The following is an 11,708-nucleotide window of genomic DNA, read 5'->3' on the forward strand; positions in this document are numbered from 1 at the left end:
CTGCTCCCACAGAGGGGCAGACACTGTAGGCCTGGTTCTGGGTCTCCTCACTCCCCTAGTCTGCTCCACAAACCACAGACCCAGAGAGGGAAACTCTACGGGAGGAGCAATTATTCTCCAACCTCTACTCCCACGGGCTCCAACGTGGGAGACGCCCCCCGCCCGACAAATCTCACCAATCCCATCTGAATTATCTCCAAGGTGCCCCCCCTGCGCAAAGCACTCTAGCTCAGGGCTTGAGCCCCATTGACATTACTGGAAGTTAAGCCCACACTTCAGTTCTTCACTGAAGAGGGATGCTTGTTGTAACTGGGACCCAAGCCCAAGGAAAAGACTAATTGGGTATCCAGGTAATTACAAACCTGAAGACTTAGAATCAGACATGCGATGGCCCAAAGGACCATTACGGTCGTTTAGCCTGACCTCCTGCATCACACAGGCCAGAGAAAATCAACCAGCTATTCCTACATCAAGCACACCCAAAACTCCCCTCCCCTACCAGGCATGGATGGGTCTTGAAGGATGGACTGATCACTCCAGCCAAATACTTCACGCTCCTGAATCAATCCTACAGCTAATGGAATGCTCGCGTGAAAAGACCAGATGCTCACCGCCCTGCAGATGTTTGGCCAGCAGCCTGCCTTGCACAGAGACGTACGAGTGCAGTGCAGACAGGGATCAGTGTGACCACGTGTCTAGAATTGGCGGCCTAGATGGAAATGACAATGGTGATGACTTTGATGAACAAGGGTTTTCAGTCCCATATGTCAAGGCTAACTTCCCTAGGATTACCAACGATCAGGGTTTTTTCTATGTAAGTAATGTGTCCCTGTGTTAAAATATAAATTAAAAAAGTTGATTTTTAAACATTTTCTCTATTAGGTATCTACACGATTGTTCTAGGTTTGTCATGTTTGGTACCATTATGTTCACGGAAGAAAAGGCTTTTGAATGATACCCAACTCAACCCTTTCCCTATGACACTGTATTATCAAGATTTCTACTAACTGGAGGAACCTGGAAGTGGGAGCCTGGAGGGATAATCAGTTTCCCCTCCCAAGCTGCAGAGAGTGACACCATGGAAATTACGGTTCTGTAGATTTTTATGAACCAAATGACACTTCCCTTACCTTTCTATCACGAACATGCCCACGGAATACGATTGTACTACATTAAGCTCCCAAACTATGTTGTTTCCTAGATTGAAAAGCCCTCTTCTCTTCCCCTTGTAGGTATTTTTAGGCTATCAAGTCACCACTCTACTGTCTCTTTGTTTAGGTAAACATAGTGAGCTTCTTAAGTCTCGCACTATAAACCGTCCTCGGAATTTCTAAAGGTTGGAGAGTAAAACGTCCTATATCAAAGTGTGTGGCATCCAACATGGGGGAATTCGAAACCTCATCTGGACAAATAAAGAAGAACTGATTAGAAAACATTAGTAAAAGTTAGAACAAATTAGTAATAGATTAGGTATAAGTCACAGAATCATACAAATGCAAGATTGGAAGGGACTTCAAGGGTATGTCTACACTGCTGCATTGTAAACACAGGTCTGTGGGACCCATGCTTGAACATCCTCACTGAACTGTAAACCTGGCTTACAAGTACCGGACGTGGGTCTTGTTGCCATGCTAACGTGTCTGTACTACACTCTGCAGCCTTCCCACTTGGGTCTCCATCTCGAGCTGCATATATGCTGCAAAATGACAGGGCTTTGCCCTACCTTCGTAGCAGGGTCCTAGGCTGTGGGTCCCGAGAGCTTGCTGAACCATGTGAGAGTGAGGTGTGTGTGCAGGGAAGGGGAGCTTCAGCTTAACCATGAGTCAGAGGCCTGTCTTAGTGTAGTTGTACCCAGAGAGATCAACAAACCCTTCCCCCTGGGCTGAGGCAAGATTAAGTAAACCTATACCATCCCTGCCAAGAGTTTTTTCAGCCTCTTCTTACAGCCCTCCAATGACGGGGATTCCACAACTTCCCTGCTTGGCTTTCCCAGTGCTGAACTATTCTTAGAGTCTAGATAGTTTTTTCCTGATATCTAACTGAAATCTCTCTTGCAGCAGACTAAGTTGATTCCTTCCTGTCCTGCCCTTGGTGGACATGAAAAACAATGGATTGCCATCCTCTTTACAACAGCCTTCTAAATAGTTGAAGACTGGTATCATGTGTCCCCGGAGCCTTCTCTTCTCTAGACTAAACATGCCCGATTCCTTCAGTGTTGCAAAGATTAAGCATAATGGGAGGATATAACCCATCACACAGAGAAAAGAAAAGGCAAAAATAGGCCCCATATTTCTGGATTTCTGGTTTCGTTAATGTCTCTGTTTTGGAGTTATTATGAGGCAAATTGTCCACAAGGTGCTATACAGACATTACAAAAAAGAACAAGTGAAAGTCAAAGGCCACAGGGGACCATTGTAATCACCTAGTCTGATCACCTGTGTAACACAAGCCATTAAAAGAACTTCCCCCAAACAATTCCTAGAAGAGATCCTTAAGAAAACATCGAATCTTGATTTTAAAATGGTCAGAGATGGAGAACCCACCCTGACCCTTGGTAAATTGTTCCAAAGATTAATTACACACTGTTAAAAATGTATTCCTTATTTCCAGTCTAAATCTTTCTAGCTTCAACTTCCAGGCATTGAAATAATAGAATCATGGGACTGGAAGGGACCTCGAGAGCTCATCTAGTCCGGTCCCCTGCACTCATGGCAGGACTAAGTATTTTCTTCAGTCTAGATTCTAGATCATCCCTTGTCTGACCTGCTCTTAAAAACCTCCAATGACGGAGACTCCACAACCTCCCTGTGCAATTTGTTCCAGGGCTTCACCACCCTGACAGTCAGGAAGTTTTTCCTAATGTTCAACCTAAACCTCCCTTGCTGCAATTTAAGCCCACTGCTTCTTGTTATTCCTTTCTCTGGTAGATAAAGAGCCCATTGCTAAATATTTGTTCCCCACGTAGGTATTTATTAGACTGTGATCAAGTCACCCCTTAACCTTCTCTTTGTTATGCTAAATAGATTGTGCTCCTGGAGTCATTTACTATAAGGCAGGTTTTCTAATCCTTTAATAATTCTTGTGGCTTTTCTCTGAACCCTCTCCTGCTTATCAGCTTCCTTCTTCAATTATGGGCATCAGAACAGGACACAGTATTCCACCAGCACCAAAACCAGAGGTAAAATAACTCTCTCTGCTCCTACTTGAGAGGCCCGTTTATGCATCCAAGGATTGCATTAGCAATTGGACACAAAAATCACACTGGAGCTCATGTTCAGCTGATTATCCACAACAACTCCCCATTTTTTTTCCAGAGTCACCACTTCCCAGGACAGAGTCCCCCCACCCCCGTCCCTCCCTTGTGAAAGTATGGTCAACATTCTTTGTTCCTAGATGTTTTCATTTATATTTAGCCATATTAAAACACGTATTGTTTGCTTGCCCACAGCTTAGAAAAATAAAAACTGGCTAACTGATAAATCTCAAAACATAGCTGTAAATGGAATCATTGTCAAGCATGTTTGTTTCTAGTGGGGTCCAGTCTTGGCCCTAAACTATTTAACATTTTTATCAGTGTTGTGGAAGAAAGCATAAAATCATCACTGATAAGATTACAGATGACACAAAGACTGGGGTAATGGTAATTAAAGGAGTGGACAGGTCACTGATACAGAGCCCTTTGGATTGCCTGGTGAGATGGGTGCAAGAAAACACTGTGGGCTTCAATATGGCCAAATGTAAAATGATACCTCTAGGAACAAGGAATGCAGGCCACCCTCATAGGCTGGGAGACTCTCTTTGGAAGCAATATCTCTGAAAAAAGGTGTCAGGGTTATGATGGATAATCAGCCGAACAGGAGCTTCCGGTGTGTGACACTGAGGCCCGAGCAGCTGCTGCACACCTTGGAGGCATAAACAGGGGACTCTCGAGTACCAGTAGAGAGGTCATATTACCTCTGTGTTTTAGAATCATACGACCACTGCTGGAATACAATGTCCATTTCTGGTGCCAGCAATTCAATAAGGCTGTTGAAAAATTCGGCCGGGGGGGGGGGGGAGGTTCAGAGAAGAAACATGAGTGTGATAAAAGGATTGAAAACAGGCCTTATAATGAAAGCCTCTAGGAGCTCAATCTCTCCCATTGATCAAAGAAAAGGTGAAGGGGAGACTTGACCGTAATCTATGAATGCCTACATGGGGAACAGAAATGTAACAATAATGGGCTCTCTGGTCTCGCAGAAAAAGGTATAACAAGATCCAATGGCTGGAAGTTGAAGCTAGACAAATTTAGACTTGACATAAGTTGCAAAGTTTGAACAGTGAGGGCAACTGACCATTAGGAAAGACTTAGCAAGGGTTATGGCGGATTCTCCATCACTGGGAATTCTTAAAATCAAGATTTGGGTTGTTTGTTTGTTTGTTTTTTTTTGCTAAAAGATGTGCTCTATTTTAAACAGAGTAATTCAGGGGAGCTCCTATGGCCTGTGTTACACACAGGAGGTCAGACTAGATGATCCCAACGGTCCATTCAGCCCTTATAAAATATGAATCTCTAAAGCAGATTTTCCAGTTGACAAATCACTCTTTTCTAAACCTGCGCTAATTTGACAACATCCTTTTTTCAGTGTGAACACCAGAACTAGACACAGCACCCATCAATGGTCTAACCAATCCCATTTAAAGAGGTAATATCGCCTCGTTATTGCTATTCCCTATTCCCCTGCTAATCTATCCTAGAATCATTACTAGCCGTCTTTGTTACAGCATTGCACTGGAAGATATGTTTCCACCACGACCTTTTGGTTCTTTTCAGAGTCACTGCTTCCCCAAAGGGTCCCAGAGCCATGGACAGAGATGCTGTCTGACATGGTGATGAACCAGGCTCATGGTGTTGGGGGACTTGGACATCCACACAAATAATTCCTCAGACACAGCAGCAAAAAACCTTCCGTTAGATTTTCCAGCTCCTATTCTCACAGGACGCCTCCAGTCCCACACGTGCAGCCAGCCACACCCTGGCCTGGACATGGATCTCAGAAACACCAGAACTGCCCCTCTGCATCCATTTGAGCTACACTGTGCAACACAGAACCAGCGATCTGGAGTAACTTGCTTCTTCCCATCTGGACTCAAATGCAGACATAAAGTCCTGCTAATCTGTGAAGTTACCTGCCGGAAATGAATGAACCGCCCCAAATCCCAGCACTTGCTGAATGAAAACTCTACCCCGCCAAGAGGCCAAGGAGCTGAAAGATTACCCAAGCATGACACTCGCTTCTTGACTGCTGCTATCAACATCTGGCACTGCGGAGCCCCTTGCCATCCTCCACACAGACCTCCACGGTCCTGGGCACCTGCAACAGCTCCGGCAGGGATGGGGCAAACTGGAGCATTGACGATGGGGAGCCCCAGCAGAGATGGAGACTTTGGCGCAAGGAATTCTTGTAACCCTTTGCCACGGCTGCTGCCGCAGGAGGGAAAGAGACTATTCATTACACCAGCACTTGGTATCTCCAATTGAAATAAGGGCCCTGTTCTGCGGCCACTGGTTCTGACATGGCCTCCGCCATTACCATAGTGTCTGAGCAGCTCACAGTCTTTAATGTATTTATCCTTACTCCTCCCTTGTGAGGTAGGGAGGGGCCATTCTACCCATTTTACAGATGGGGAATGGAGAAACTGAGACCCAGGGCTAGATTCACAAAAGGATTTAGGTGCCCAAGTCCTATAATCGGGCCCCACTGAGATCAACCAAATCCCTGCTCAGCGGCTGCCGAACCCCGTAGGCCCCGAAACTGAAGCGGCACCTAATTTTTGCAGTAAACGTTTTCTCAGCACCTCTGAGCACACGCAGGGCCTCTCTCGCCAGGTCTCCAGGTGGGCATGGGCACAGGAACTAGGGGCATGGGGGGTGCTACAGCACCCTCAGGTTTTACGCCAGCCTCGGCCCCCTTACCCCTATCCATGTTCCCCCCTCCCGGAGCCATGGCCCTGCTCCCATGGGGGTGGGTAGTGCAGATGGGGTAAGGGGGGGCACAGCACCCCCACTCTAGACAGTGTTCCAGCACCACTACAGATGGGGAAGACAGGCGTGCCTCTGCCTGACTTGCCGTGAGACCCAATTTGGCAAGAGTGCCCAGAGCTCGCCTACCGGACTGCATCGCTATAGACAAACTTCCATACAACAGGGAGGAGGGAGAACTCCCTCCCAACTTTTAGCCCCGTGGTTAGGCTATTCCCCTGGGCGGTGGGAAGCCCGCCGCTCTGTCTCTGGGATAATCTGATGCGGGTCTCCTTCAGTCTCTCCCGTTGAAGCGTTTCTGCTCTCAAACTCTCCTGGGAGGATGGGCCAGGATGGGATGAGCTATAGATAATCGAAGAGGTGCCTGAAACTGTGGCTGTGCTAAACAGATGGCAAGGGCTGCATCTGATCCCCCTTTCCTTGCCTTCCATTTTTGCATTTCCCCCCACGATGGATAGAGTTCTGGCCATGGCTGCCTAGAATGTTGCCTGGAATTTTGGAACTGATTCGACGCAGCATTCAATAACTATTGTGTTACAGGCAGACAGAGGAAAGTCTTCCAGTTGCAGGTAAGACCTTTGTTGTCTCAGCAGGCTACTTCATGAACCCTCACTCAGCACGAGAACCGAGCCCCTCTCCCTGCGAGGAACCCTTTCGCAGAGATCAGTCACGGCCAGGCAAGGACACCAGGAAGACCACCTTCCTTCCAAGAATTCAGCACATGGGCACAAGAGGTGTCCCTGGAGACGCTAATGGTAACTGGATCCTGTCCCGTGACTATGGTCCATGCCCATCTGGGCTGGTGAAAGAGAGCTGAGAACATCTGGGGCTTCACACTAACACAGCTGGCAGAGACAGAAGATGTGCAAATGGAGATGAAGCACATTTGAAAATCTGGCCAGTGAGGACTTAGGCAGAGCTAAGTCACAAGATGTTGGTCCAATGGCTGAGATGGCTGAGGGGCCGGAAGACCCACAGAATGGTGGAACCAGCCTCGGTTTTTATGTGCCTGAATTGCCTGTCACATGGGAGGGGATGTGGAGGGGACAGTCTCTTGCACACAAGATCTGATCCCCCTGAAATCAGATCTGATTCCCCCTGAAATCTGGGGGACTAGTTAAGAAAACTGCACAGAATCTGACCCCTTTGCTTCAAAGACCACCCAACTTCTAATACCTGAGGGGACAGGAATCCTTACCCCGCCAGGTCACAATCTCATAACTCTCCTGCATGACGTCCTTGTAGAGGGCTCTCTGAGTGGGGTCCAGCAGGGCCCATTCCTCCTTGGAGAAATACTCAGCCACCTCCTCAAACGTCACGGGCTCCAGGGAAGCCATTTCTCTTCCCTGTCACTTGGAAGGATGGGCAGATCTGTAGCACAATGTGGATGTTATTTTGCAGCCTGGCAGGATGAGGAGGCAATTGAGGATGTTTCAGAAGGGCTTTTAGTCCATTTTATATCCCAGTTCTTCCTGGGTTTGTCCCCTACAGACAGACGTTCTAGACTCTGCCATACTGGTGAAAGGCTTGACCCGAGTTTTCAAAAACAGCAACCTAATGTTCGGTTCTTAGAGCCACGCTCAGTTCTCTCAATAAGTGGCCTGAGTTTGAAACGTGCCGAGCCTGAGACATGAGGGTTACCGTCAGGTGCCCAGCATGGCTGCCAGTCAGAGCATTTATTCAGCTACCTGAATACAGATCGAGAACATTAGCTATGGGCTAAGGATGACCGGATAGAAAGTGTGAGAATCGGGACGGGGGTGGGGGGCAATAGGCGCCCATATAAGAAAAAAGCCCCAAATAGCGGGACTGTCCCTAACAAATCGGGACATCTGGTCACCCTATATAGGCTCCGGTATGTAAGGACATGGTCCTGTAACACAGCACAGACACAACCCCTCCCAGCACCCCAAAATCAACTAAGGCCGTTTTAAATCCTCACCAGTATCTACAGGGAGTGAAGGGCAGGGGGCCACTCATGCTCACACACACCATGTGTGTCAATATTTGCAGGGCTGGCACTTAAGTCAGTAAATAAGTATGATTGACTGGCAAACAACCAGGCTGGGTACCCTCGGAAACAGAGATTGACTGGACTACAGAGAGGAGAGGGGCTCCCTGGGATCTCTCCCTCAGACGCGCAGCCCAAGGAGGCTGGAGCTCTTCAAAACTGGATCATTTTCGAAGTATTAAAGGGTCATTCCTCTCCTTTCCTCCCAGGATGCTTTCCAAACAGGGGCGAACCGTGTGTCCCCCCAACCTCCGAGACCAGTCGCCGGGAGCAGCCTGCCAGTGACACGAGCAGGGCCATATCGGCTCCGAGCCGTCGGCCCCGCAGACAGACGCTGCACAGCCGCCTGCCCGGAGCTGACGGCGGAGCAGGGCCAAGGACCCGCTGTGGGGACCCCTGGACCCCCTCCAACCCCTAGCCCCTCTCCGACCCCCCGACCTGTGGGGACTCCCCCGACCGCTAGTGGACCCCCCAGACACCCCCCCGACCTGTGAGGAGCCCCGGACCCCCCCCGACCCCTAGCAGACCCCCAGCCCCCAGCGACCTGTGGGGACCCCCCGGGCAGCGCGTCCACCCAGCAGCGGGCACCAGGCAGAGGCAGGACCGGGCTTTTCCTCTCCCTTCCCCCCGGGCAGTGACTGTTGGAGGGATTTCAGGGGGCGGGGGCTGGCAGAGCCCGAGGGGGGCCGGCTCTCACACAGAGGCAGCAGCGGCCTGGGCCGGTATCACGCCCCGGAGCTCAGCCCCAGCGCCGCAGGCCATGGAAGGGAGGGCGGGATTTGCTGGGGGGGTGTTTGGGGCGGGGAGGGGAGGAGGCGTAGCTGGCATGGGCAGGCCAGGGGTGGGGGCTGCGGAGCATGGTGTGGGCGGGGTGGGGTTGGGAGGAGGCGTAGCTGTGTGGGCAGGCCAGGGGTGGGGGCTGTGGAGCGTAGGGAGGGGAGGAGATGTAGCTGGCGTGGGCAGGCCAGGGGTGGGGGCTCTGGAGTGTGGTGTGGGCGGGGTGGGGTTGGGAGGAGGCGTAGCTGGCATGGGCAGGCCAGGGGTGGGGGCTGCGGAGCGTGGTGCGGGTGGGGTGGGGTTGGGAGGAGGCGTAGCTGTGTGGGCAGGCCAGGGGTGGGGGCTGTGGAGTGTGGTGTGGGCGGGGTGGGGTTGGGAGGAGGCGTAGCTGTGTGGGCAGGCCAGGGGTGGGGGCTGCGGAGCGTGATGTGGGTGGGGTGGGGTTGGGAGGAGGCGTAGCTGTTTGGGCAGGCCAGGGGTGGGGGCTGTGGAGTGTGGTGTGGGCGGGGTGGGGTTGGGAGGAGGCGTAGCTGTGTGGGCAGGCCAGGGGTGGGGGCTGCGGAGCGTGGTGCGGGCGGGGTGGGGGCGATGGGGTGGGGAGGCAGGCGGGTGAGAGCTGGCAGGAGGGAGGCGGCGTTGGTTGTGTGACGGAGGCAGGCGCCGGCTGTGGACTCACTTAAAGAGCGGCAAAGCAGCAGCCGGCATTGTCTACAGCCATACCACCCTGAACATGTCTGATCTCATCTGCTCTCGGAAGCGAAGCAGGGTCAGGCCTGGTTAGTCCTTGAGTGGGAGACCTCCTGGGTGCTGTGGGCTTTTGCCTGCCCTCGCCACTCTCCCTGATGCTGCCTGGCTGCAGAGCTCTCTCCACCACATGCTTTTGCCGCCTCCTCCTCCCTTCCTTCGGCAAACGTCTCCCAGTCTGTGGCCATCTCTCCCAGGACAAGGGGTTTGGGCACCATCTTCCAGCCCTGTTTTTCTTTTCTTTTTTTAACCAGCGGGCAGGGCTGGATTAACGCTGGGGCTTTGGGGGCTGCAGACCAGGGCCCTGGGCTAAGAGAGGCCCTGCAAAAAGATCTCTGGGCGGCTGCTAGAAGTCCCAGATCGTTTTGCGGGACCCCCTTAGCCCGGGACCCTGGGCTGCAGCCTCTAAAGCCCCTGCTGCGATATTTGGCCCTGGCTGGGGGCAGGAACGGGAGGGGACTCTGTACGCTGCCGTCCCCCCTGCTGGGCTGGAGCCCCCCCCCCCCGCCTGGGATCATGTTGTTTTAAATTAGGAAAACACTTGTACACGGGGTGGCGGGGGGGCAAACAAAATCTAACAGCCCCGGGCCCCCAGAAGAGAGACTCCGGCCCTGCCAGCGGGCGGTCTTGCCCCGCAGGCAGCAGGCGCGGGAGGCCAGCTGGCTGACGTGGCGGCACGTGGCCCCGACCTGTCTGCGCGTGTGCACCCTGCCGCCGCGTCAGCTCTGCTGTTGGGAGTGGAGGGCAGGAAAGCTACAAGCTTTTCCATGCAGCGCAGCCCGGACCTTTGGGGTGGCGGCTTTAGGGAAGCCCTTTCCCAGCATGCCTCTTGGCAGCTGGCCCTTTAAAAGTGTGGAGAGAGAGGCAGCTGGTGGCCCTTTGGCCCGGGAAGGCTGCTGCAGGCCTGGATCAGCCCCTGCCTCGGAGCCAGTAAGTGGGAAGTTTGGTCCTGGTGGTCTCTGAGCTCGTCTCCCTGAGGGGGCGGCCCATCCTGCCTCCCCCAGGGCCTTGTGAAGGGGGTGATGGGGGAGGGCGTGGGCATGGGGGGCAGGTGGTCCCATAGGCTGGGGGAGGCTCAGCCTCCCAAACAGCCAAGGGTGACCCCACCCCCTGCCATGACTGCTCCCTGCGTGCGGCTCCAGTTCTCTGGCTCTGGCACCCCGCTGGTGGGGCTGGGCCGCCGGCCTTCCCACGCTCTGGGGCTAGGGAGGCTGAGGCCAAGCCCTGGGCGCCCTCCTCTGCTTGCTGGGGGCTTGTGCAGGACTGGGCCAGTGGCCGCGGTGCACGGGCGGCGGCTCTTGGCTCCGCCAGGTGTGGTGCTGGAAGGGCTGGGGCCTTGGGCAGAAGCGGGGTTTCCAGGAGCGAGGAAATGGCTGGCCCCGTGCAGGAGGGCGTCCCCAGGGACGTGTGAGCTCTGGTGAGCCCTAGGAGGTGGGAGCAAACAGAGCGGATTGGCCTGTGAGCTGCTAGAGTTGGCAACACTCCCGGACTGGCCTGGAGTGCCCCGGAATCGGCATCGATCTCCCCGTGACTCTTGAAAGCAACCCAGGAGATTTTAATAGGATAGTTTAAGAAAATGACACAAAGTCCTGTTGGGGAGTGGGGGGAAAGTCCTGGAATAGCTTCAGTCAGAGTTGGCAATCCTACAAGCTGCCCCCGTGGGGTGTGTGCACGTGAGGCGGTGCCGCATCAGCGGGTGTGGGGGAGGCAGCCCCGCCCCAGATGGGGCCTTGCGTCCGGGGGTGGCGTGCAGGGTTTTGTGTCGGGGGTGGGGGTGGTGCTTTTGTGCAGGAGCAGGCTGAGGACAGAGGGCTTGGTGAGGGGTTAGTTGTGGGTGTGTTTGGGGTGGGGTCGGGAGGAGGTGTAGCTGGTGTGTGCAGGCCGGGGTGGGGGCTGTGGAGCTTGGTGTGGGCGGGGCGGGATGGGGAGGAGGCGTAGCTGTGTGAGCAGGCCAGGGGTGGGGGCTGCGGAGCGTGGGGAGGGGAGGAGGCGTGGCTGGCGTGGACAGGCCAGGGGTGGGGGCTGTGGAGCGTGGTGTGGGCGGGGTGGGGTTGGGAGGAGGCGTAGCTGTGTGGGCAGGCCAGGGGTGGGGGCTACGGAGCGTGGTGTGGGCGGGGTGGGGTTGGGAGGAGGCGTAGCTGTGTGGGCAGGCCA

At 53.6% G+C, this 11,708-nt stretch overlaps 1 protein-coding gene across 1 annotated transcript in view; it reads right to left on the reverse strand.

Moving 5' to 3' along the window:
- Positions 1–7,365, reverse strand: part of LOC141996313 (uncharacterized) — a 29,637-nt gene extending 22,272 nt beyond the window's left edge. The window contains 1 exon segment of the mRNA XM_074968293.1: positions 7,221–7,365. Within this exon segment, the coding sequence (XP_074824394.1) occupies positions 7,221–7,359 (139 nt within the window). The 5' untranslated portion in view covers positions 7,360–7,365.
- Between the last annotated feature and the right edge of the window lie 4,343 nt (positions 7,366–11,708).

This window comes from Natator depressus, chromosome 11, assembly GCF_965152275.1.
Source record: "Natator depressus isolate rNatDep1 chromosome 11, rNatDep2.hap1, whole genome shotgun sequence".
Lineage (NCBI taxonomy): Eukaryota > Metazoa > Chordata > Testudines > Cheloniidae > Natator > Natator depressus.